Genomic DNA, 27,889 nt, shown 5'->3' on the forward strand with positions numbered 1-27,889 from the left:
TTTCAGTGAATACAAGAAAAAAATGTTTTATTTTATTACAACTTGTTATAATGAGGAAGGATTTTCTCTGTCCACTATTTGAAGCAAAATTGTAAACACAAATATAAAGAACACATTTATAATATTGTTACAAATAAAAAACAGAACATCTTTCCTCCAATGTCTGTTGCATAGCCATTACTAACAAACAGTTATAGATCTCCAGAAATGTCCCAGGTTTTCTGTAAAAATCTGGTAAGGCTGACAATTGAATACTTTGTGTAAAAGTTAATCTTTTTGAAGAGCATGAATCCTGGTGGTCATTACTCCAGCCTTGTCTTGCGGTATCGCAGAGTCTCTCCTGCACTCTGACCTGGGTCTGGCTCACCGCCCCCTTGTGCCTGCAACCAGAATTATTTCCATAAGTATCTGAAATGTTTTATTTCCCACATCAACATAATTGCACCCCTCCCCCCCCCCACTTAGTGAATGATGGAGATCTCCCATTAGAACAACTCAATGTAGAAATAATATCCTCTGCTTATGGAACAGGACTCACTGCAGTGTTTACACACTTCTCTCTCCTCAAGAGTAAGAGGCTATTGTGAAAATCACAAAAACTATGCGGTTGATTTGTTAAGCAGTCAGTGCCCACTATCCACCTAGGTACTCAGGGCTTATTGCTTCTGGGAGAAGGGATGATTATAATTGCCACTTGCTCATGATTTTGTGCATGAATTAGAGAGAAGTGGTTCTAACATGACTTCTGATTATGTAATTTTTTTTCTTAAATCCTGGCAATTAGATGTTAGCCATGGCTTAGTGGTAGCACTTTCGCTACTGAGTCAGAAGGTTGTGGGTTCAAGCCTTACTCCAGAGGCTTGAGCACAAAATCTAGACTGACACTTCAGTGCAGTATTGAAGGAATGCTGCACTGATTGAGATGCCGTCTTTCGGATGAGAGATTATATCGTAGCCCCGTTTGTCCTCCCAGGTGGAAGTAAAAGATCCCTCAGCATTATTTGAAGAGGAGTAGGGGAGTTCTTCCCGGTGTTCTGGCCAATGTTTATCCCTCAACCAACATCACTAAAACAGATTATCTCATTGCTGTTTTTGGGATCTTGCTGTGTGCAAATTGGCTGCCATGTTGCCTACATTACAACAGTAACTACACTTCAGAAGTACTTAATTGGCTGTAAAGTGCTCTGGGATGTCCTGAGGTGAAAGGTGCTATGTAAATTCAAGTTCGTTCTTTCAATTGCTAGAATTTAGTCCCCAGTCGGGCAAGATTCTAAAAGGCCAGTTTTGCTTTGGAATTACACCAGTTCCCTGGCATCACCATGATAGGCAAGGGCAGAAAATCGGACAGGGAGCCAGGAAACTGATGTTGGAGCTTCAATTTCCCTGCCCAGATACGGGCGGGCATGTTGTAATGAGTTGCAAATAATGGAAATGGGTCATATGGCATATTTCCCATCACTTGCATTATAGCAACATTGGATGCTAGGAATGCTGTGCGTTCCTGCTGTACAGCGTTGCTATGGTTTGTGGATGGAGGATATTAACATTTTAAATGCTCTGAAGGGAGTGTAATTGATTGTGGAGTGATTGATTACACTCCCTCTATCCCAATTTTTTTAAACTTATGTAAAAAAAACCCTTTCCTTTGGCTGCCCTGGTGGTGGCTGGCCAGGCTATGCTGCTGAGCCCCCTGATTTAGAAAATTTGCTTAAAGAAATAATTTGGTGCTGGAAAATGTTATGGGTAAATGCTCTAGTGATTCCATTAATTCAAAAGTTTGGCCAAAATAAAAACCTTTACACCCCTTTAAGATGCTAAATAACTGTCAGAAACATCCAACCTGTGCAGATGTTTCCAAATCTACTTTCATTTTTCTCACGGCATTTCCTTCCTTCATCTCTTTGTTTTTATCTTCATTATCTTGTTGATCGTGTGAAGTATCACCTAAAAATAATTATTAATTATTAACAACTGCAGTTGAATGGCCTGCCTGGAAACTGGACACCAGCAATCGATTTTTAAAAAAAAATAGCAATCCTATTTTTCCAATCAAATTTTGTGCCTTATAATATGGAGGCATTAGTTATTAAAGTTTTCACTTAATTTTCATTATGAACAAACACCAGTCCAGGATCAGGATTTACTGAGCTGCATCCGTCAGATATACCACCTGCATACCCAGTGAGACTGAATCAGAAAAGCCCTGGACTGAATCGCTTCCTCAAACTTATTGCTAACAGTTGCTTATTGTGTAGAATTTACACAGAACAGTCTTATTAAAAAACATAACCATTTGATTTGGGGGTGGATTCCCCTCAGTGTGTTCTAATCTGAACCTTGTTAGCTCGAGGTGAGGTTAAGCAGAGGTCAAATGCTTCCTCACAGCGGTAGGGAATCAGGGAACCATTGTCAATATTCCGCTCTTGGGCACATCCCAGTGGTGGGGTTTTGGAGCAGCATGATTGTCGGCGTCTTTTTTTTAATTCGAAGCTCACAGCTCAAGGAAAGGTTAGAAATCTGGAGTCCCTCACTAGATAAACTCTCTCCAGCAAATTGGAATCTACAATTTTTTTTTTAGTTTTCCCAATTTTCTCACTTTTTCTCCCTATTTGCCTCCTCTGTCCTGGACACAATGAGTCCCACCAGGCTGCAGTTCCCATGATCCTGGGAGCACTCCGGTACCTTGCCCAGGGGCCATGTATGAGGTCTTGAACTGAATGTTGGCAGGCTGGTGACTGGATGGTAATCAGGAATTTAATACCTGACTGATTTTTCCCTCACTAGCCCAAGAGTGCGATCGTGTGGGGTGGGGGCCGGCTGGCAGCAACCCAAATTATTTTTGTGGGCCCCAGAGGAGCATTCCTGCTTCTTCGAAGCCCACAAAAATAATTTGACACTTACCTTTGGCAGGGCTTTTCAGTTCCATGCCTGTGAAACTGGGTTGTTGCGCAGGCTCCAACCTAAAATGGCATTCATTGTCCTATTTACATCTTAGGACCCAGACTTCAGATTAAAAGGTGCTTTGGACACCTGGTGGTGGGCACCTTTCAAACTGGAGCCGGCTGCATCACCAGTGTTAACGTGGCGGTAAGATAACTGACCCCATTTTGAGGCTGTTAACACAAGCTGAAGGTAGCCAAAATCAACCCCTGTGACTCATGGAAACTCTTGAAAGTTGAGCGAGGTGAGCTGTATTACATCACCTATATGAATGTTATTTAGGTTACCTGACTGCTGAGGCTTTGCTTCTGTTATCACTTTTTCTTCGTCATTGAGCTGCACATCATCTGTCTTCTTGTAATAATAATCATCAGGGGGCCCAAACCGCTGGGAAAACAAACCACAGCACGGGAGAGTACAGCACAGGGCAGAATACAATGCAAGGCAGGATAGTACATGATAGAGCACAAAAGTACAGTATAGCACAGGAGCATAAAGCACAAGGCAGGAGATACATCGCAACACAGAGCAGGAAAGTATAGCATGGGCAGAAGAGGTGCAGCACAGGAAAGTACAGAACAGAGCATCACAGTACAAGAGAGTTCAGCACAGGGCAGAAGAATACAGTACAGAACACAATACCACACAGAACAGTGTCGTTTAGACAGTGGAATTATTTTTAGCCTAGGCATTTCACTCTTCACTAAGAAATACACAGAATTGTTAAACAGACATACCTTGTTTGGCCAAAAGAAGCTAATGAATAAGATAACTGGCAGAGCAACGGTGAACACGTAGACGCCCCAGAGCCACGGGCGCTTGTCTGCTGCCAAAATCAGCTTCATGATCAAACCAGGCTGTGGACAACAGTGAACAGCAACAATTACCTCAGTCACTGATGACAGAACACACTGTCAGGCACACTCAGAAACTGCGAAACAAAGTCACACCAGGCACTATCAGGCACATCAGAAAATAATCAAACACAATCACAAGCAGACAGACATTCTGTCACATGCAGACACCATTAGACATACTGGGTGGGGGGGAATTCTCTTCGGAACGGAATTTTGGTGGGGCAAGACTTCCACCGACCCCAGCGAATCTGCCCCACCACACCCCAATCCATTTTCCTGAGTCGGTGTTCATTCCATATGAACAGCGGGCTAGCGGTGGGAATTCTGCCAACAAAAGGGAGCCTGCCAATGCAAAGGAGAAAACTCGAGGCAGTATCAGAAGTGGCAGCAAAGGACCTTAAAGAGGCAGAAGTACCACGAAGGTCAGAGTTACAGCTCCCACTGAAGGTCTTGGCTGAGACCAAGAGGCCTTCAGCCTGTAAATTCTGGGTCTGAGAGGGTAGGCTGCTAAAAAGCCCTGTCCCTCCATTTGGGGAAGTCAGGGCCTTTACCTCTGTTTCCTGGGGCCTCTTGTCACCTTCCATATGGCAGCCCTGGTAAGGCAGAGGGAGAGAAATCTGCTGGGGACCCAAGACCCGCCCTCTGCCACTATTTGCATGTGGCAGGTCAGGAAGGAGCAGCCTGCGGTGGCGCTTGGTTGGGGCAGTGAGGCGATGGTAGGCTTCACCACCAGAATTTTCTGTCATTCTCCACTGCGATCCTACTTGATTTCAGGCAGGAGCAAGGAGAAAGATTTCTCCCACACAGACATACTTGGACAGACATTGTCAGACATTATTAGACACATTTGGTCATAGACACACTGTGACACTATGAAACACAATTATCACATTTACTTACTCCATCTGCATCGTAGGCTGCCTTTGTTCGTGCCCATGTGTCTTTCACCCACTGCTTGACAACTCTCTCATCAGAAGATAAAATAAAACTGTCAAACAGGATATCAGCAGTCACTGACCACAGCTCAAGTCCAATTGCACTGATTGGAGTCATATGGAATGGTTTTGGATCCTCAAAATAGTTTGGGTTAGGAATCTTTCGAGGTATCCAAACTCCCTATTGGAAAAGTTGGAAAAATTGTTAATCAGTTTTGCTAACTTAGATTTCCGGATTATGTTATACAGAGCATGTGCTATAAATATTGTGCCATACTCGAGAGAGAGGGAGTTGGCTACAGTGAGTGGTGTGTGTTTAAAGTGGAGTATGTTAAAGAAAGTGATGTGTTAACAAGAAGTCAGTTACTTCGAAGGGTCTGCATTTGTTATAGAGAGAAGTATGTTACAAAGAAGTACGTGTTACACAGAATGGCATATTACAGAGATGGTGAGGTTTTCTCTCAGTTGTGATCACAATCACCAAGTTACAGGTATACAGTAAACAGGCAATCACTTTTGATGCTTGTCATAGGCAGGTCAGTCAGCTAGTTTAGATGGGTGTATGTGGCTCTGTGAATCAGGTTGGGTGTAAGTAATGTAGAAAGGACTGGTACTGGGTTAGTGTAAATAACCTGCTTGTTACAACCCATCCTGAACTCTGGGCATTATTTGAGATTTAACAAGGCTGATGTCTGCTATTTTGTATCATATCGGGTCCGACTACACTCAAGGGTCTATTATGTTTAAAAACTGCAGTCCCATTCCTCTTGCATTGGCTGCAGTTAGAAAGGAAAACTGTCTGATTCACTTTCCACCACTTTTTTTTGGGTCTTATGAACAGCTGCCACATTTGCTGCAAAGGTCCTGTATTTTTCTGTGCCTGGCGCCTGATAGGGTACAGTGCCAGGAGGACAATTAACAGCGGACAGCACCATTGGGAGGATGACATTGTGCTGCTCTCTCTGAACCAGTGCCGCAATGTAAAAACACCTTGGCCAGAATTTGCTGTCAAAATAACAATGAGGCTAATGGCGCTCACCGTTATTTATGAGTAAATGGTACAGTAACTTCAGGCAAGGAGCAGATGTGCGGTTAAATGCGAATATCCAAAAGTTGCTGTCCAAGTTGCGCCCTTCCGCTGTTAGCTTCACGAAAATGGCATCTCACTGTCTGCCTCACCATTGACATGCATTGAATGTCATGGAGTTGCTGTATTTGCGCGGTAGATACAAACTAAACCTGCTGCAGATATTTAGGGCTAGTAATTAATAGCATAAGTACCCTTTTAACGACATGATAATTGTTAATTACTGCCAATCAACCTCAGGCAATGAAAATGAACTATTACAAGAGTGGAGTCTCTTTCCTTCAGGTTTTGAATTTTTCGGGGAGATTTTAAAAAAGTCAAATTTTAAATTAAATTTGTTTTTCTTACTTTTCCTTTCTGTCTCTTTTTTCTCTCTCTCTTAATCTAATCTTTCTTTCCCTCTATTTCTCTTTCTGTGCCTGATTTGAGATTGAATTTGCCCTCCTCAGTCTTTCTTTAACAATCCTTAAATCTCATTAGTTAAAGAGATACCCTGTTGGTTGCCTGTTCACTGAGGTCCCAGATGCCCTGTTTCCCTCACTGTGTCATTATCAGCTCGCACTTTCAGGCAACTTTATGGACAATTTTTTTTTAGCTGAAGGGTGTAGGGGCAAGTCTAACTAACAGCAGGCCATTAGATGCACTGCTACAGCAAAATCTGGCCCCTTAATTCACAGCTGAATTCATCTTCCTGTGAACAAAAATAATTTCAAATTTTTTCTGCCTCCTCTTCTAAAAACTTGCCTGACAGTTGCTGCAATATGACTCTGAGGGACTGAATGCCCTTCAGTACCCCACTCCTCATGTGTGAGCCCCAGTGAATGCTGCCAGGCTATTTGACTGTGTAAGACATCACAGCCAAACCTGATGCTCACCTGATACCCACACATGCACTTCTCAGCGGGATCTAGATAATAGTCAGGGGTGGGGTTTTAACTTCCCTAGTCCGAGGTACAAACACCATGGGCTCGATGTTACCAGGGCTGCGGGATCGCGGCGGGGGGGCTATCGGCGAAATCAGTCTGCCCCCCGCGCGATCGCAGCCTAATTGGATCCACTTACCTGGTCTTCCAGGTTCCCCACTGCTGATCTGCGCGTTGGGCGGACTGCGCATGCGCAGTAAGCTCTGTCAGCTGAAGGAGCTCTATTTAAAGGGGCAGTCCTCCACTGACAGATGCTGCAACAAATAGAAAAAATTACAGCATGGAGCAGCCCAGGGGGAAGGCTGCTCCCAGTTTAATGATGCCTCACTCCAGGTATCATTAGATGGGGTGAGGAGGACGGGGAGGACAGAGATCTTCCCCCCGGCGGGCGGGAGGAAGCGGCCTGGCTCGAGGTAGCAGAGGAGGTCACCTGCACCACCAACATATCGCCCACCTGCATACAGTGCAGGAGGCGCTGCAATGACCGAAGTAGGTCAGCCAAAGTGAGTACACTTACTCATTCCCCTACACTCCGTCTGCCACATCACCGCCCCCACCCCACATCTCCTTCTGCACTGCCAACACTACTCTGTCACATCACTCCTCATACCCACTCAAACCTCATCCTCATCTTACCTGCACTTACTCACCTCGCGAGTACTCACCCCGCCACTACCACTCAACTCAATCCTCATACAATCTCATGGCTCTATCTCATACTCACCCTCTCATGCATCTGTTTCACAGTCAGCCTCACTCAACCTGCCACTACCTGTGCTGCAGCCACAGGGCATGCATCACATATGTGCAGTAGGCAGTGTAAGGCAAACGTGTCGTGAGCATGAAGGGGATGCACAAGGGTGTTTGAGGGTTTGTCATGGTTTTTACTTATATTGAATTTCTGACCAACTCACATTACTTATTATATTGGCACCACTACTGCCACGTCTTCACGAATCTTGTCTGGTTTGTGCAATAATGCCCTTTCCTGAGGATCACAATGAAGACCCACAACTGATGACACCCATTGTGTCACTGCAGAGTGGGTGTAGGTGTATTTGCAGGGCTCTTTTGTGCAGACGACTGAGAGACATCGGCGATGTCCCCGGTGGCACCCTGGAAGGATGCGGAGGAGAAGTTGTTGAGGGCAGTGGTGACTTTGACAGCGACAGGTAAGAAGATGGTGCTCGGGCCAACCGGGCAGCTCGGCAAGAAGGAGGCTGCAGATGTCCACAACTACATGTCGAGTGACTCTGAGCCTCCGTGTGCACTGCTGCTCAGAGAGGTCCAGGAAGCTGAGCCTCAGTCTGTGGACCCTGTGGCGAGGGTAGTGCCCTCTGCGACGCATCTCTCTCTGCAGTAGCTCTCCCTCCTGCTGTGCAGGTGGATGTGTCACAGCACTCTGTTGTGGAGCTCCACGCGTCAGAGGTGGACGGCGAGGTCGGTGAGGCTGGTGATGCTGTTCACCCTCCGAAGAGGTCATGACTGCAGCTACGGCAGCCCCCATCCAGAAGATGTACATCTGAGGGGGTCGGCAAGGTAGGTACATGTCTCTGGACCCCGGGGTAAGTGTGCAAGTTGGTGAATTTTCTTGTCAGGAGGAGGGTGGTGGAGGCCAAACTTTGTCCCAAGTGACAGAGTGGCCTCCTGCAATGAGTGAGGGTCTCCCCCCACCCCCCCCACCTGTCAAATGGACCTTTGCAGCTGCCACAGGCTGACAGCTGCAACACGTCCATTTCAACTGGGAGTGTTTTCCCCAGTATGGGAAACAGTCCCAGTTGTCTCTAAAATCCCACCCCTCCTCACATATTCCCTTAATTAGATCTGTTAATGACCTGAAATAGCAATGTAAATAGTCTTAAGTGGCACCCCGCTGGCTTTAATTGCCTGCGGGAGTCCCACATGCGGGAGCTGCGCGCGCACGTCGGCGCGTCTGTGGGGAACCCGGAAGTGGGTGGGTTGGAGCCGGGCTCCGAACCCGCTCTGGGATTCCCCGATTTTCGGAGCCCCCTCGCCAGGAATGCACCCGATAGCGGGTGCTAAAATGAAGCCCCATATGTAACACCCAACTGCTATTCCCAGCTGAGATCAGCTAACTCAACATGGGCTGGGAATCTAACTTGGGATTTTCTGGTCTGCATGGCTCAGTAGCACACCACTTACCAATAATCCATAACAGGAACTCCAAAGAATTACCAAATCTTTTAGCCAATGTCAGAATTGTAAGAAAGACTACAACACATGTGAGACTTGTTTCACACAAAGACCTGCAGTGCAACATCAATGAATTTACCTTGTATTTGGGATTGTCAATCATTGCCACTTTCCATCTGCCCTTGTAGGCGGGGTTAGGAATCATGGGGGGGCTCCAGATTTCACAGCCTGGTGCAGTCTTACACAGAGGGTTTGGGATTTGGGGTGCTTCCCATTCACCATCCATATCCTCATCCCTGTAAAAGATATTAAAGTCATACTAACATTAAAACAATTCTAGAATGTTAAAAGAAAATAAGGAAATAGCTGTATTCAGGAGATTTGGGTATATCCTCATGATTATTTAGATTAAATCTAATTTTAAACTTATACCTTTAGTAATTTTTTTGTGTTCATGAAAGTGAGGGAAATCTTTGCTGGGGTTGTGTCATCATCAAGGATTCCCGGGTCAGGTAAGCATGGGTTAGATGCAGGGTAAAACTATCTCTACATTGCCTCATTGAACACACTTAGGTTAGACACAACATGGATGAGATATAGACTAAAGCTCGCTCACATTATTGCATGAGGCATTTGAGGTCCAGTATAACATTAGTAGCGTTATTGTGAGGGATGAGGGCTATATCAGAGAATGTTACAATGAGTTTTCTCGGCTATATGAAAGAGTGTTACTGTGAGGGGTGTGGAATATATGAAAGAATTTTATAGTGAGTGGTGGAGTATATCAGATAATGTTACACTGAGGGGTGGGGTACATGAAAGAATATTACAGTGAGGTTTTGGCATATATCGGGAGTACGGTGAAGAGTGGAGAGTATACTGGTCTGCCTGGGTGAGATTATACTCATTAACTCTGTTTTGGAAAGATGTCTGGGATCTGCTATCAGTCTGTAATCATTCAGTACTCACCAGTCTGAGGGTTTTTTTGATTCAGGATCTGGAATATACTCTGGCTCCTCATCCAGCCAGCCATCCGGTTTCATAACTGTGGAATCTGGAATATTGGGGGGAGCATCCTCGTCCCTGTCATACAGAACATGGTGACATCCCTTAGCAGCTGCACATATGAATATCTGACATATCTTCATATTAGGAATTATTCAACGTGCACAAAGGTTTGTAAATAAAATACAATAACCGATAGAAACTACTCCAGACTTTACACATACCCAAAGACCTAGGTGAGGGATTTGAAATTAGTTGGAGAGGTGTGTTCTGAAACAGTGACTATAAGACAGCTGCCAGCTGTGCTCTTTTTTCCCTCTCCCTCCAGCTTTCTTTCCACAGTTGGCATCCACCTTCAGTATTGGCAAGGTATGTGATTGGAGGAGGATCACAGCTGAGCCCTACCTTGTCTACAGCCAATGTCTAGACCTGAAGCAAGGGCTTCGGGATTCTGATCAGGAACAGGAGCCTGTCTGACTTTATTACTCTCTAATTTAAGCCAGCAAGGCCAATTATAGTGCCTCCATTACCATCCTGGCTGAGATTAGAAAACTCTTTAGCTGCAAGACTGTACTAATCCCAGCAGAAACAGACCACTCCTGTTAATTCAAATTTGTGTTCACAGGTGATCTCCAGTGTTGGTGGCGGGATGTCTCTGTATTTCACTAGTGATCTCTAGTGTTGGTGGAGGGATGTCTCTGTATTTCACTAGTGATCTCTAGTGTTGTTGGAGGAATGTCTCTGTATTTCACTAGTGATCTCTAGTGTTGGTGGAGGGATGTCTCTGTATTTCACTAGTGATCTCTAGTGTTGGTGGAGGAATGTCTCTGTATTTTCACTAGTGATCTCTAGTGTTGTTGGAGGAATGTCTCTGTACTTCACTAGTGATCTCTAGTGTTGGTGGAGGGATGTCTCTGTATTTCACTAGTGATCTCTAGTGTTGTTGGAGGAATGTCTCTGTATTTTCACTAGTGATCTCTAGTGTTGGTGGAGGGATGTCTCTGTATTTTCACTAGTGATCTCTAGTGTTGGTGGAGGGATGTCTCTGTACTTCACTAGTGATCTCTATTGTTGGTGGAGGGATGTCTCTGTTTTTTCACTAGTGATCTCTAGTGTTGGTGGAGGGATGTCTCTGTACTTCACTAGTGATCTCTAGTGTTGGTGGAGGGATGTCTCTGTATTTTCACTAGTGATCTCTAGTGTTGGTGGAGGGATGTCTCTGTACTTCACTAGTGATCTCTAGTGTTGGTGGAGGGATGTCTCTGTATTTTCACTAGTGATCTCTAGTGTTGGTGGAGGGATGTCTCTGTACTTCACTAGTGATCTCTAGTGTTGGTGGAGGGATGTCTCTGTATTTTCACTAGTGATCTCTAGTGTTGGTGGAGGGATGTCTCTGTACTTCACTAGTGATCTCTAGTGTTGGTGGAGGGATGTCTCTGTTTTTTCACTAGTGATCTCTAGTGTTGGTGGAGGGATGTCTCTGTTTTTTCACTAGTGATCTCTAGTGTTGGTGGAGGGATGTCTCTGTAGTTCACTAGTGATCTCTAGTATTGGAGGGATATCTCTGTATTTCACTATTGATCTCTAGTGTCAGAACATAAGAACATAAGAAATAGGAGCAGGAGTAGGCCACATGGCCCCTCGAGCCTGCTCCACCATTCAATAAGATCATGGCTGATCTTCGACCTCAACTCCACTTTTCCGCCTGATCCCCATATCCCTCGGGAGAGGTCAGGCAGAGGGATGTCTCTGTATTTCACTAGTGATCTCTAGTGTTGGTGGAGGTATATCTATATATTTCACTAGTGGTCTCTAGTGCTGATGAAGGAGAGTTTATGAATTTCGTGGTGATCTGCACAGTGTTCAGTTTCATTCGCAACCCCTCAGATAACGAAGCAGTCTGTGCCCGCTTGCAGCAAGATCTGAACAACATCCAGGCTTGGGCTCATAAGTGGCAAGTAACATTCGTGCCAGACAAGTGCCAGGCAATGACCATCTCCAACAAGAGAGAGTCTAACCACCTCCCCTTGACATTCAACGGCATTACCATCGCCGAATCCCCCACCATCAACATCCTGGGGGGGGGTCACCATTGACCAGAAACTCAACTGGATCAGTCACATAAATACTGCAGCTACAAGAGCAGGTCAGAGGCTAGGTATTCTGTGGCGAGTGACTCACCTCCTGATTCCCCAAAGCCTTTTCACCATCTACAAGGCACAAGTCAGGAGTGTAATGGAATACTCTCCACTTGCCTGGATGAGTGCAGCTCCAACAACACTCAAGAAGCTCAACACCATCCAGGACAAAGCAGCCCGCTTGATTACCCCATCCATCACCCTAAACATTCACTCCCTTCACCACCGGCGCATTGTGGCTGCAGTGTGTACCATCTACAGGATGCACTGCAGGAACTCGCCAAGGCTTCTTCGACAGCACCTCCCAAACCCACAACCTCTACCATCTAGGAGGACAAGGGCAGCAGGCACATGGGAACAACACCTCGTTCTCCTGCACGTTCTCCTCCAAGTCACACACTATCCCGACTTGGAAATATATCACCGTTCCTTCATCGTCGCTGGGTCAAAATCCTGGAACTCCCTACCTAATGGTACTGTGGGAGAACCTTCACCACACGGACTGCAGCAGTTCAAGAAGGTGGCTCACCACCACCTTCTCAAGGGCAATTAGAGATGGGCAATAAATGCTGGCCTTGCCAGCGATGCCCACATCCCATGAACGAATAAAAAAAATCTATTGTCTGTGGGAGGGATGTCTCTATTCAAATTATGTTCTGTATTGTTGGGGGGGTAGATGACCATTTGTGGTCTCTAGTATTGGGAGAGGAATGCTGACTCTGGATTCATGCTCATTTTTAGTGTTGCGAAAGAAGAGGGGTTGGATGTATACACAGACTACAGTATATGTGCGCAAACATTTTCACTTAACGTAGGCTTGTTTAATCCTCACCAGTCATGGGGCTTCACTGATTCTGGGTCAGGTATTTGACGCCTGTCATCCCAGTCTTCAGGTTTTTGATGGTTGGGATCATCGATCTCTTTGGGAGGGTTGACAGGGGGAGTCATGTCCTGAAGGAGGCTTCCCTTACTCACAGAGCTCTCATCTATCAGAATCTCATAACTGTTGTCGGGTCTCACAACTCAATCAGTCATTTTTTGAATTGTTATTGGATGTAGGGAGAGAGATAAAAGAGAATAAGTCAAAATGATTTTAAGTACTTTAAAATCATGTATAATTACATGATTTTATAAGGCATATTATAATGTATAATTTTAAACAATTATACATTATAATATGCCAATATATTACAATATATTAATGAACTAAGATGCAATAGTGAACCTACTCATAAAGCAAAGGAGCTGGGTTTTGGCATCTATACTTTAATCTGTGGATTTGATACAGGAAGATTGGCTCTGCAGATTGTCTTGAACACATGAGGCTGGTGCCTTTTATATTTTCTAGAGCTTAATTATTATTTTCACCAATAGTTAACTAACAGAGATGGTAGATTGTTTAGTTACTATATTCAAATGTATTTTGGACTTCTGTCTGTTCTGTGCTGTTTGATAATGAACTAATTCATCCTTAATAAGGACTCTGAATGATTGCTATCTCACTGAGGAAACTTGCAAGTTTCACTCTGATCGTAGAGCATTGAGGGTGCTTCCTTAATGACTGTCATCCCTCTCTTGCTACTGTTTCTGATCATGTTAGAATGATTAAGAGAATCGTGTTACTCAGTGTGTATAGGTGAGGTCTTTTGTCAGTGAAGTAGCTCTGGAGGTCCACGTCTGGTTTCCTGGCATGCTTCTCCTTGTATACACCCGTCACTGGATCCCTATGTCTGAAGATGAAGTGCAATTTATAGTCCTGGCCACACTTGTCTGGTCCAAACATGATAGTGTAAGGAGTTTTGTCAAAGAACTTGCTCTGTAAAAAAAGTGTTAAAACTGATAAAGAACACAAGAAAGCAGACATGAAAAAGGGCCATTCAAATCATCCAGATTGTGTGGGATCTGCCAGCATGTGCAGAACCCACTTGAACTATTTTCACTGTGTTCCTGTCTCAATGTCAAGCTGGTACCCTTCTGCTCCCTGAAAATATTGACAATGTGAGATCATTGGTAATCAATGATCGACACAGTCTAGGATCAACAGTAATCACTGATCAACATAGTAGGAGGTCAATAGTAACCATCAATTGACACGGTCTGGTATCAACGGTAACCATCCATTGATATAGTCTGGGATTGACAGTAAACACTAACCAACAGAGTTTGGGGTCGACAATAATCACTGACCGACGCAATCTGGAATCGATGGTAACCATCAACTGACAGTCTGAGAATGGCAGTAATTACCTACTGACAGTCTGAGAAATATAGTAATCACTGAGTTTGGTTACCTCCTATGGTTTTGCCAGGTGAAGGGTCAGTGCACTGTGGGATTGCAGCAGTGCATAAAGCAGCAATAAGATTCCCAGTCTTGGTAACAGTTCCTCAGTGCTTTTTACCACTGCTGGTTATGCTGAAGGTCTCTGGGAGTTCAGCTACTTCCAGTTGTACTACTACTACAACAACTTGCATTTATATAGTACTTTTATGTAGAAAAAAAACTTCCATTCAAACATTAGAACTAGAGAGACACAGCAAACAAATAACTAGATACATCCACTGACAATTTATTGTCCTGGATGCTGTTCATCCTCAATACCTAGCTGTATTCAGCAATGAAGCGTCTCACACTACAGCACACACAAAAGGAACTTAGACTGGTCCTGCCACTTCTCAACAGGATGACTTACCAGGTCGAGCTCTTTATCTTCAGAGAGAAGCTTCAGGTATGCACCCCCGCACTGGATTCCATTCTGGAAATGTACCTCGTACCTGCAGGAGAGTGAGGAAGGATACCAGCATATTTAACTGCAGTGACTCCTCATCTTTTTTTTTGTTACTCAATATTCTTCTTCCTTTTCCTGTTCTCAGGTCTCCACTCATTAAACACCATTCATTGGCCAGGAGGGTAGATAGGGTGCTTGCTCTGAGGGCTCTGCCAGTGCATCTCTGTAACTCCCTGCTAGGAGCTACAAGAGAGAGGCCAGCAGCGAATCTCTATCTGGTTTTCTCTGCCTCCCTGCAGGGAAGTGTCTAGCCTCCAGTCAGTGATTCTCCTAATACTACAGCCAACTTTGGAAACTCAGTGTTGGGATTTATGGGTGCAAAGCTGAACAGTGCTAAAAAATGCAGTGACATGTGGGAGCACCAACAACATATAAAATCATAGAATGGTTACAGCACAGAAGGAGGCCATTTGGCCCGTCCAGCCCATGCTGGCTCTCTGCAAGAGTAATCCAGATAGTCCCACTCTCCCGCCCTTTCCCCGTAGCCCTGCAAATTTTTTCCCTTCAACTACTTATCCAATTCCCTTTTGAAAGCCACCATTGAATCTGCCTCCACCATCCCCTCAGGCAGTGCATTCCAGATCCTAACTACTCGCTGCGTAAAAAAGTTTTTCCTCATGTCGCCTTTGGTTCTTTTGTCAATCACCTTAAATTTGTGTCCTTTGGTTCTCAGCCCTTCCACCAATGGGAACAGTTTCTCTCTATCTACTCTGTAGACTCCTCATGATTTTGTGCACCTCTATCAAATCTCCTCTCAACCTTCTCTGCTCTAAGGAGAACAACCCCAGCATCTCCAGTCTATCCACATAACTGAAGTCCCTCATCCCTGAAACCATTCTAGTAAATCTCTTCTGCACCCTCTCTAAGGCCTCACGTCCTTCCTAAAGTGCGGTGTCCAGAATTGGAGACAATGGGCCCGATTTTACCAGGGGTGCGGGTTCTCGGCAGGTGGGCCAGCGGGCGCGTTAAAAACGCGCCCGGTGAAATTAGTGGGTTGCCCGCGCGATCGTAGCAGGCAACACACTAATTGGATTCACTTACCTGCTCCTCCGGGTTCCCCGCTGCTGATCCGCGCGTCGGGCGGGCTGCGCATGCGCAGTAAGATCTGTCAGCTGGAGGCGCTCTATTTAAAGGGGCAGTCCTCCACTGACAGATGCTGCCACAAACAGCAAAAATTACAGCGTGGAGCAGCCCAGGGGGAAGGCTGCTCCCAGTTTAATGATGCCTCACCCCAGGTATCATTAGATGGGGTGAGCAGGAGGGGGAGGACAGAGATCTTCCACCCGGCGGGCGGGAGGAAGCGGCCTGCCTCTGCCATCAAGAAGGCCTGGCTCGAGGTGGCAGAGGAGGTCACCAGCGCCACCAACATATCGCCCACCTGCATACAGTGCAGGAGGCGCTCCAATGACCTCAGTAGGTCAGCCACAGTGAGAACACGTAGTCTTTCCCCTACACTCCGTCTGCCACAACACTGCCCCCACCCCACATCTCCTTCGGCACTGCCAACACTACTCTGTCACATCACCCCTCATACCCACTCAAACCTCATCCTCATCTTACCTGCACCTACTCACCTCGTGAGTACTCACCCCACCACTACCACGCAACCCAATCCTCATACAATCTCATGGCTCTATCCCATACTCATCCTCTCATGCATCTCTCTCACGGCCAGCCTCACTCAACCTGCCACCACCTGTGCTGCAGCCACAGGGCATGCATCACATATGTGCAGTAGGCAGCGTAAGGCAAACGTGTCGTGAGCATGAAGGGGATGCACAAGGGTGTTTGAGGGTTTGTCATGGTTCTTACTTCTATTGAATTAAAGAACAACTCACATCACACATTATATTGGCACCACTACTGCCATGTCTTCGCGAATCCTGTCCGGTTTGTGCAATAATGCCCGCTCCTGGGTATCCCTATGAGGACCCACCACTGATGCCACCCAGTGTGTCACTGCAGAGTATGTGTAGGTGTATTTGCAGGGCTCTTCTGCGCAGACGACTGAGAGACATCAGGGATGTCCCCGGTTGCAGCCTGGAAGGCTGTGGAGCAGAAGTTCGGGAGGGCAGTGGTGACTTTGACAGCGACAGGTAGGAAGATGGTGCACGGGCCAGCCAGGAGCAACTCGGCATGAAAGAGGCTGCAGATGTCCACGGCTACATGTCGACTGACTCTGAGCCTCCGTGTGCACTGCTGCTCAGAGAGGTCCAGGAGCTGAGCCTCGGTCTGTGGAACGTGTGGCGAGGGTAGTGCCCTCTGCGACGCATCTCTCTCTGTGGTAGCCCTCCCTCCTGCTGTACAGGTGGATGTGTCACAGCACTCTGTTGTGGAGCTCCACGTGTCAGAGGTGGACGGCGAGGCTGGTGAGGCTGGTGATGCTGTTCGCCCTCCGAGGAGGTCATGACTGCAGCTGTGGCGGCCCCCATCCGCAAGATGTACATCTGAGGGGGTCCACAAGGTAGGTACATGTCTCCGGACCCCGGGGTAAGTGTGCAGGTTGGTGACTTCGACCATCAGGAGGAGGGTGGTGGAGGCCAAACTTTGTCCCAAGTGACAGAGCGGTCTCCTGCAATGGCTGAGGGTCTCCCCCCACCACCTGTCAAATGGACCTTTGCAGCTGCCACAGGCTGACAGCTGCAACACGTCCATTCGACCTGGGAGTGTTTCCCCCAGTGTGTGAAACAGTCCCATGTTTATCCAAAATCACACACAGTCCCTTAATCAGGTCAGTTAATGACCTGAACAAGCAAAGTAAATACTCTCAAGTGGCATCCCACTGGCTTTAATTGCCTGCGGGATTCCCACCAGTGGGGGCTGTGCGCGCACGCCGGCGCGTCATCGGGGAACCCGGAAGTGGGCGGGATCGAGGCGCGATCCGGTCCCGCACCTGGATTTCGGGATTTTCGGGGCCCCCCCGCCGAGAACGCACCCGGTAGCGGGTGCTAAAATCGGGCCCAATACTTCAGTTGTGGCCGAACCAGTGTTTATAAAGGTTCGTCATAACCTCCTTGCTTTTGTACTCTATGCCTCTATTTATAAAGTCCAGGATCCCATATGCTTTTTTAACATGCGCCATCACGTCACCCCAGACAAAACTGTGTAAGTCAGCTGATCTTGGTTGGGGCCCTACAATTGGCCTCAGCACCTGTAGACTAGGGAGGGGGATGTGAGTCACGGCTCCTGTCCCTGATAACTATCCAGTGATCCCTGCTGGAAAGTGTTTATGTATTAGTGAAGACAAGATTAGGCTCACTGTAAGGTCCACACCCACTGTTGAACAGCCTGGTGATGCACAATGTTTCAACTCACAAATAAAGTATGACCACTTTTTAGTAGGTTTAATCATTTTATAAATGGTTTCTGAAACCAGAAGAAGAGCCTGAAAATATCTGCTGAAATGGGTGACATATAAGGTTCTGGAAGAACTACAACCCTTGCAAAGTTCCACAAATGGACTGTGCTTACAGGACTGAGAAGGGCTAATAATGCAGTCCCCGCTGTTGCTTCAGATGTGTGGGCCCTGTGTAACCATGACCTGAGGCCTGCTCCATGTCTGATGCAATGAGCACGCTAGGAGCCTATGCACTGACTGGGCGCAAGGCTGATTAAGCCCCCAGACATTATTTAAATTAAGCCGAAGCTCTATAATGCAGCTGATGCACCTAAGCAATGCTGCAATCATACAATTGTCCATTTACAATGGGTGCTTCAGGAGAAGCCTAACACGATCATTTAAATGTTCCTCCTGGGTGACCTTCTTGTTCTAATAGAACAGTCCCTTTGTTTATACAGGTTCCAATGCTGAGCCTTCAAATGACAATCTTTGAAAGGGGTTGTTGTGTCCCAAACGAAGCTTTGGGGAAAAAAAAAATTTGGTGCTTCATGGAAATTCCAGATGCTCGGCTTTACTACCTAGACTTGTATATTAAGAATGGAGACTTGCATGAGGGACTGGGGGGCAGTTGGTGTCCATGCAGTTATACTTCACAAATAGTTCTAGATACCCGAGGGTAGTGGTCCTGTTTAACTGTGAAAACATTCATCAGATGGTTTATGTGTCAAAAATGATGAACAGAGGCTTTGAATGAAAACACAATACTCACTGCACAATGAGAGGCAGGTCATTGAAATAGAAAGGCCTCTGCAAGTGGGTAGCAATGGCATGATGTTTGCCACGGGACTTCAACACCAGTCCTTTGTTTCCTGGCATTTTCTGATCATAAGGTTCTTCTACAGCCCATATTCCTGCAATTCAGTAACTGATTAGCCACAACCTGGAGCACTCAATGTTATAAACACTGTACCATACAGTATATCACACTACCATGCAATACAATATTATACACACACTACCATACAGTATCACATAGTGAACCATACAGTACAGTATCCTAGGCACGCTGGGGTACAATATCACAGCATTACACATTGTACCATACAATGTAGCATCATATACAAACTGCAGCATTCATTACAGTGTCACACTCAAACTGTGCTATACAATACAGTATCACATACACATTACAAATTACCCATGGTTTCTGTTCCTGATCATTATCCAGTGACTCTTGCTGGAAAATGTGTGTAACAGATACTGTGGTCGATTTTAACTTATATCGCGTGGCGTTAATGGGGCAGTAACAGCCTCAATACGGAGTCAGTAGCCCTCCCCAGACGAAGCAGCCGGCGCCATTTTGAAAGGGGCCCACCGTAGACAGTAAGCCCATTTCACTGCCGCTTCAACTGTGAGCGACTGGCCAGCCATTCCTCCGGTTGGTCAGCCACAGCTCAATATTGGACTCCATTGAGTGAGGACAGGATCTGGATCATCTGTAGTGCCGTCCATGGTCAAATTGCATGCCTATAATCACTGTTTGGGTCATACATGGAAAATGGCCACTTACATGAAGTAATAGAAGGTTGTTAGTGCCTCTGGAATTGTACCCCAGCATAAGTCAAAACTTTCAGGAGAGGAGGAGAAAAATTAGGGGAAAATCTCTCAAGAAGTTTCAGACTGTGCTCAGCTGTTTGACTCACCATGGGAAGTGGAGTTGATGGCCGAATTGTGACATATTGTGGAAAAACAACAGCAAACAGCTAACTGTGAATTTAAAATGGGTCAACAGGGTAACAGTTTCAATCACTGAGATGAGGATGGGATTTTTCCAGTGTAGAAAGATGAATTGTTGGGCTAAAGCAGCTAGCCTAGATATTGACTCCAAGTACACAACCATCTAGTGTACAGGATGAGCCTGCACATATGTATATGCATTAAGTGTATATAGCATCTGCAACTATGAGAGCTTGAGAGCAGTGAATGAATCAGCAAACAAAGATGTTATAAAGTATTCCTGTTTAAAATGTAGCCTGGCTTCCACATGATCTAATGAACCAGAGGTAAAGCACAAAATAAATTAATTCTCAGTAACGACTCCACTTGTATTTCACAGAGAAAAGATATTTCTTACCTTCATATCTGGTGTCGTCAGTGTCATCCTTTTTTGCTTCAGACTCTACCCACCTGAAGAAAAGAAAGTAAAATCTTTCAGCTGTTTTGTGTCAAACACAGTGTATGTTCCCCAGAATACTGAAACCTCCACTAATGGTGCCTTTCTTGCTCTCAAATCAGCCTCTGTGAAGTGTGCAGCACTGGTCTGTGGTTAGCTTGCCTATTATTACTCCCTCCCTCATTGTCTCCACTTAGAACCTACTCCCCACTACATGATGCAGATTGGGAACTTGCCATTTGGAAAATTTCATTGTGTAAACCTCTGTCCCACCAATCTTCATACAGTGTTATAAACCATCCTGCCAGGACACTTCAATTTTATAATGAGTCATCCCCAGATCTGCCCACCTTTCACATTGTTTACCAGTTAACGGTAAAACCCAAAGCCTCTTCATAAAAGGCTGACAAGGTGCTCAGAGCCGCCTTGATTGAGAGAGAAATTGTGAGAGAAAATCTCTCTCATAGGACTTTAAGTGTTGGTGAATGGATTAATGAAATGCTTTTTTCCAGAACTGGGAAGCAAAGGTGTTTCTAGAATGTTAAAATGTCCGGTAAATTGTACGGTTCCTTTAGTAGCCTAGTTGCCTATATTACACTAAGCCATACAGACCAGAAAGTCCCTGGGTTTGATGCTTGGCTGCCCCGAGTTAGCTGAACTCAACCAGACCTGCAGTAGGAGCACTACAACACCCCCAGGCTAGAGGGGGGAAAATCAGCCAGAGTTCCCGCTCCTGATCACTATCCAGTTACCCCTGGTGGAAGTGCCCATGTGTGGACATCACGAGAGGTCAAGATCAGGTATAGTTGGTTCCTTCCACGATTGAATTCCCTTGCTGACACTGTCTAAGCTCACACAAGGGGGATGGCTATTTAGATGAGGAGGTGAGAGGCATGCAGCAGTCGTGGAAATGTACCACATCAGGAGGCAGTGCTTTCAGGAGATGAAGAGAGAAAAAAGTGGGAGAAGATTTGAAATGATGAACACCAGGATGATAAACAAAGAATGTTATTCCTTAAAAAAATTGTGGTCATTCGAGCTTGAAGGAATCTATAATTTCTGGCACCAAAATTGTTAATCTTTAAAGACTTAGGAAAATAGTTAACATTCCAGGCTTCTGCCATTAACATTACCTGTCCTTCAGGTCAGTGGAGAGCTTCTGCAGTTACATCCATGTGATTCACAAGCACAAACCACATGGCCATCAGACCAAACTGTGGATCTCTTACCATCGCATATTAGCCACTATTCATTAATACAGAGCATGATCTAGCAGGTCAGTACTGGACTCAGCTGGTATCAGCTGACAATGTCAGCCCCAATTATTTTAATTTAAATGAATTGAATAAATATTTTAATGAATTGGAACCGTGTATTGTAACCTTGCACGAGCCTAACCTAAAGAAACAACTGACCCTCTTTTCTTAATGTTACTAATTATCAATAAATGAGCGGGCAAATCTTCCTCTTATGCTTGGGCGTAAAGGATTACCTGGGTAGAGCACATAGGGAAATTTGGGGAGGGTTACTTGCCCATAATGGAGCCCATACAATATTCAGTCAATTTAACTTAATGGACAGAAAATCGTGAAGGCTCCTTTATGGGTGCACAATCCTGCCTGCCAAATTTTTCTCCATCTGCTCTTCACAGGCAATCCTTCACACCCAAGGGCAGTAAAAGAAAAAATTGTCTAGGGGCATCATAGTGTGTTACAACATCAAGCATTCATTTCTGGGATCTGGTTACGAATCCAGACTAGATAGAAGGGATTAAGGTCCCTTATGCCTGAAAGAGACTGAATGATGTGAGGTATGTGAGAAAGTGAGGTTTGTCTCATTAGTGCAGGCCATTGTGTTATACCAATGCTGGGGAGCAGGGGGAGGAGAGAGTTCACACAGATGCAGGGCTGGGCTTCTGTAGATATTGCATGTGTCTATCATAGTGCACAAACAAGCAGTTTCTAACCAATCTTCTCTATACTGATGTAATCAGCAGCAAATGAAGCAGAACATCTCTTTCTGGCCCTAATCATCAGTCCGTCCCTCTTTAGGACAAACTGCCCATCTTCCATGAATTCCGCAGCAGCTTACTATCACTGGTGTTGTGAGAGAAGGGATTCAGAAATCCAATGGCACTATCTTGCTATCTCTAACAACTGGAAAATCAAGCAACTGGCTTTTACTGTAGCTGTAGCCTCCAAGAAGATATCAATGGGTTGGTGGAGTGGGCGGAAAAGTGGCAAATGGAGTTCAACCCGAAGAAGTGTGAGGTAATGCACGTGGGAGTGCAAACAGTAAAAGGGAATATGCAGTAAACGGAAATATATTGAGAAGGGTAGAGGAAGTGAGAGAGCTTGGAGTGCATGTGCACAGGCCCCTTAAGGTGACAATACAGGTAGATAAGGTTGTGAAGAAGGCATACGGAATGCTCTCCATTATTAGCTGAGGTATAGAATACAAAAGCATGGATGTAATGATGGAACTGTATAAAACGCTGGCAAGGCCACAGCTGGAGTATTGTGCGCAGTTCTGGTCATCACATAACAGGAAGGACATAATTGCTCTGGAGAGTGTGCAGAGATTTACAAGACTGTTGCCAGGGCTTGAAAATTGCACCAATGAGGAGAGATTGGATGGGTTGGGGTTGTTTTCCTTGGAGCAGAGGAAGCTGAAGGGAGACTTGATTGAGGTGTACAAAATTATGAGGGGCCTAATACAGTAGACAGGAAGTACCTGTTTCCCCTAGTGGAGAGTTCAAGAACTAGAGGGCATAGATTTAAGCTGATTGGCGGAAGGATTAGAGAGGACATGAGGAAAAACTTTTTTACCCAGAGGGTGGTGGGTATATGGAATTCGCTGCCCGAATTGGTGGTAGAGGCAAGGACCCTCAACTCTTTTAAAAAGTACCTGGACCTGCACCTAAAGTGCTGTAAGCTGCAAAGCTACAGACCGGGTGCTGGAAGGTGGGATTAGAATGGGCACCTGGTTGTTCTTCGAGCCAGTGCGGACACGATGGGCCGAACCACTCCCTTATGTGCTGATCTTTTCCATGGGTCTATGGTTCTACGGCACTCTGAACTCTGCTTACCATCAGACGGAGCAACTCTTAACTGCATCTAATCCATTCAACTGAGTGATCAAATGTTTGGTACTTTCATTAGTTACAGAATACAGTGTTATTAAATTTCTCTCAATTCAACTGATTCCATCTGAAGATTCCACCAGTCAGGGAGAGCCCACACGGGCAAATTAATCACACAATCACACAGATCGACATAGAGAGTTTTCACACAGGCAGTGAGAACAAACATGGAGGCAAACTTACCCTTCAAGACCATCCGTGTCGAAGGAGGCCACAAAGTAAACATCACCAGCAGGCTTCGGTGGCTTATAAACAATCTGAAAAAAAATACAATAAAAACCGAGTGCTTCTGTGGGAAGAGTGCTTTAGAAAAGTTGTTACCTCTGGGTGATTCAATGGGCTAGAATCACTGTTACACCACAGAGCCACCGGCTGGCATTGCCTCACAGTGAACTGAGAATCTCAGCCTGTTGCCAGGAACTTTCTTACAGGCGGAAGAGAAGACCAAAGATACAAGCCACTTGAATCAGTCTTATGCACCTCCAGGTAGCTAATAGTGGAGTACCAAACACTAGGGAATAGGTCTGATGCTGTATCAATACAACAGTTAAAGAGAATTCAAATGGCTTTCCTGATGGCTCAGTAGGTAATGCACTATCTGGTTTGCTATTGAGTGATTATAGACCAAGGTGGGCACAGGTTCAATCCCTGAGTTAGCTGACCTCTGACAGTGCAGTGATGGGGTTTTATGACTGAGGTGAAAAATCAGGCAGCCTTTATGCTCTTGATATTGAATTCTATCAGTGATTACATCGAGAAACTACAGCACTGAAACAGGCCATTCAGCCCAAATGGTCTATGCTGGCGTTTATGCTCCAGACGAGCCTCCTCCCTCGCTACTTCATCTAACTCTATCAGCATACCCTTCTATTCTTTTCTCCCTCATGTGCTTATCTAATTCCCCTTAAATGCATCTATACTATTTGCCTCAACTACTCCTTGTGGTAGTATGTTCCACATTCTTATCACTCTTTGGGTGAAGAGGTTTCTCCTGAATTCCCTATTGGATTTATTAGCAACTATTTTATATTTATGACCTCTAGTTTCGGACTCCCCCTCAAGTGGAAACATTTTCTCTACATCTACCCTATCAAACCCTTTCATTATCTTAAAGATCTCTATCAGGTCACTACTCAGCCTTCACTTTTCTAGAGAGAAGATCCCCAGCCTGTTCAGCCTTTCCTGATAAGGATATCCTCTCATTCTGGTATCATCCTTGTGAATCTTCTTTGCACCTTCTCCAATGCAACTATAGCCTCTCTATAATATGGAGACCAGAACTGTTCACAATTCTCCAAGTATGGTCTAACCAAGGTTCTATAAAAGTTTAACATAACTTCTCTGCTTTTCAATTCGATCCCTCTAGAAATGAACCCCAGTGCTTGATTTGCCTTTTTTACTGCTTTATTAATCTGCGTCGCTACTTATAGTAATTTGTGTATCTGTACCCCTAGGTTCCTTTGCTCCTCTATCCCATTTAGACTCTTATTATCCAAGCAGCATGTGGCCTCCTTATCCTTCCTTCCAACCTCACACTATATTGAAATTTATTTGCCAGTTACACATCCATCCTGCAAGTTTATTAATATCCTCTTGCATTTTGATGCATTCTTCCTTTTTATTAACTACACCACCCAATTTGGTGTTTTCCGCAAATTGTATCACCATTTGAACGAGCACTAAGGTTTCACTGCCAGCTGCTGTGGTGTCAGTATGCTAATGTTCAAATATTCACATACCCTACACACTTCAAGAGCTATTGCCTGACGAGGGGTTACCCAAGGGATATTGGAACACTTGAGGTACTAATACATCTAACTGTACAAGACAAGCTCTCACCCTGTGTGGACGAGTAGGCTCTGGATCCTCTTGAAACTCCTCATCTTTCTCTGAATCATCACCAATATCTCGAGCAAGCACCAGAGCGAGTCCACAGATCGCGAGGTACGTAAACAATTGCAGCCGCATGGTACCTTGTGAAAGTGAAGCAATCAATTTGTCAAGAGATGGTGGCACAGACATTATCCCCTCACATAACCCTTCCCCCGCCTCACACATCCCCTCTCCTATCCTCACATATCCCCTCAATTAGCCTCACATAACCTTGGTTCTGTCTGAAGCACAAGTAAAAACCCTCTATTAGCACTTTAGGATAAATATTTGGAGACTCCATTCCTGGCACAGTGTCACTCAATGGGAGTGAGGTTGGAAAATTGGGAGCACTGCAAATTAGGCTGGCTGACCTCTGTGCCTGATGATCTGATCTTGTGCTCCTGTGGAACAAGACCTCGGGAACAGAGGGAGTAATTTCAATGGGATGAAAATCCAGTGGGTTCTCCAACGGGTGGGCAATCTGCTCTTTTTTTTTTATTCGTTCATGGGGTGTGGGCGTCACTGGCGAGGCCAGCATTTACTCCCCACCCTAATTGCCCATGAGAAGGTGGTGGTGAGCCGCCTTCTTGAACCGCTGCAGTCCGTGTGGTGAAGGTTCTCCCACAGTGCTGTTAGGAAGGGAGTTCCAGGATTTTGATCCAGCGACGATGAAGGAATGATGATATATTTCCAAGTCAGGATGGTGTGTGACTTGGAGGGGAACGTACAGGTGGTGTTGTTGCCATGTGCCTGCTGCCCTTGTCCTTCTAGGTGGTAGAGGTCGCGGGTTTGGGAGGTGCTGTCGAAGAAGCCTTGGCGAGTTGCTGCAGTGCATCCTGGTTACCATGCGGCAGAGTTGAAAATTACCCCAAGAGTCTGAAAATATACCCCTTGAGCTGTAAGTTTAAATAGAGGAGATTTATTTGAGCTATGGATGATGGAATAACCCTGTTTCCACAGTATTTTTTTGTATTCTGTTGCTGGAGAATGAGAAAAACCAAAAGAAACACTGAGAATTACCAGCCCAGTTCATGAAGCTGAGAGAGTGGGAGCTCACACTCTGCAGGTACGTCTCCCACTGAATATGAGAGTATTCTTTGGCATGTGATTTCTGTGTTTTTTCTGTGTGTACTATAAAAGTACATTTCAAGCAGGGTCAGGTGTCACTTTGTTGCAAATTGCCCAGATAACTGTGACTAAATAACTACTGTTTGTGATTCATACAGCTATTAGAAATCAGTAACAGTCGTTATGATGCAAATTGAGATGATTTGAAAGCAAAGAATGATTTTTCAAAACCACCTGCAAAAATTATGTCTCATTTTTGAGTCGCCTCCATTTGAATTTGCTTTAATCATGGCTTGTTCCCATCCAATATTAACTTTTATTCCCACTCCCTTCATGGCCTTAACTAGTTCTCACCTTCCTGATAAATAACATGCCCTACTTGAATTGGCCTGAACACATGAACAGTGGATGAGGCCTGTGAGGGTAGTTGCTCTGGCTGCCTGCCTCTCTTCAGCAGTCTTGACCGTGTGGCCCTGGAGAAGGAACACATGGTGTCCTTGAGGCCTTCCGCGACCGGTGGGCACCGCAGGGAGTGCATAGTGGATATCGGTAACAACATTATTATTTGAGTTTATAAGTTTCCTTTGTTTTTAATGGTTAAATTCTTTATTAATTGTGCCCAGTGCCTCCTTATTGGTTATTTTAGAAAAGGCACCAACCATCATTTAAAAAATAATGATGGGGTTGCTGAGGTAACTGAGCACTTGTTACTGTGGAGTCCTGATTACAGTCAGTAAAGGAGCAGGTGTCTTTTGTTGAGAGAGACAACCTCACTGTTTCTAACATGTTTGTAATAAAGAGGGTTGATGGCACAGTACTATATCTGTTATAACATTAACAGTAACATTATTCCCCCTCTATTTCAAAATAAGGAGCTCAGTAAGAGAAAGAAGCTATAATCTACACTTACTTTTAGTGTTAATTCTTGACAAAATGTGCTCCAGGTATCTGCTGTTTCCAGCTCACCTTCGTAATCTTGAGGCACCCTTCACAAGCACTGCTGCACACAACAGGCCAGAGCTGCTTCTAACTTCTCAACCTTTGCCCCCGGCAACCAGCGGGAACTTTCACCAGGTGGAGCCATGGCAACCAGCCAAGAATGGAGTGTGCAGCAGGCCTGTGAATCCTTATTCATTTGAAGTGAGACTCACTCAGTTCAAACATGTCACATATTTTCAAGATATCTCATCCTGAAAAATAAAACTCAGTTCCATTAATTTAAATGCATTTTCCATCTATCTCACTCCTTTTTACCATGTAATTTTCACTCCTCACCTTCTGCAGACTGCAACCTCCACACACATCCGGAGAGATTGGCACCTGGTCACTTTCTGCACTGGGAAAATCATGTAAGGGCTGACCACCCTTTAAGGTATTTTTGTGCTATCATAACATCAGAGGCATCCCTTATGTGACTACCCTGCTCCTGTGTAGTATAAAAGCCTTGACTCACATACAGGTGTTAATTT

The 27,889-nt window shown here is 45.2% G+C and overlaps 1 protein-coding gene across 1 annotated transcript; it reads right to left on the reverse strand.

The window, feature by feature from the left end:
• Positions 1-27,480, reverse strand: si:ch211-274f20.2 (calnexin). Its single transcript, XM_067996652.1, has 15 exons — positions 27,331-27,480; positions 25,320-25,453; positions 23,664-23,737; positions 20,300-20,352; positions 18,935-19,076; positions 14,730-14,811; positions 13,663-13,855; positions 12,872-13,061; positions 9,866-9,979; positions 9,036-9,192; positions 4,698-4,913; positions 3,678-3,797; positions 3,228-3,327; positions 1,841-1,944; positions 1-380 (listed from the first exon to the last, which is right to left on the reverse strand). The coding sequence occupies exons 2-15, from the start codon at positions 25,446-25,448 to the stop codon at positions 303-305; spliced, it is 1,752 nt and encodes a 583-aa protein (XP_067852753.1). The 5' UTR covers positions 25,449-25,453; positions 27,331-27,480; the 3' UTR covers positions 1-302.
• Between the last annotated feature and the right edge of the window lie 409 nt (positions 27,481-27,889).

Source organism: Heptranchias perlo, chromosome 15 (genome assembly GCF_035084215.1).
Source record: "Heptranchias perlo isolate sHepPer1 chromosome 15, sHepPer1.hap1, whole genome shotgun sequence".
Taxonomy (NCBI): Eukaryota; Metazoa; Chordata; class Chondrichthyes; order Hexanchiformes; family Hexanchidae; genus Heptranchias; species Heptranchias perlo.

Bases quoted from the DNA above. Each gene is read 5' to 3' on its own strand.
- si:ch211-274f20.2 (XM_067996652.1), bottom strand. From the start codon at position 25,448: ATGCGGCTGCAATTGTTTACGTACCTCGCGATCTGTGGACTCGCTCTG. The intron at 13,062-13,662 runs GTAACACGATTC...TGACTGATTGAG, and splicing joins ACCTCACCTATACACACTGA to TTGTGAGACCCGACAACAGT. The intron at 1,945-3,227 runs GTAACCTAAATA...AATTATTTTTAG, and splicing joins AGCAAAGCCTCAGCAGTCAG to GTGATACTTCACACGATCAA.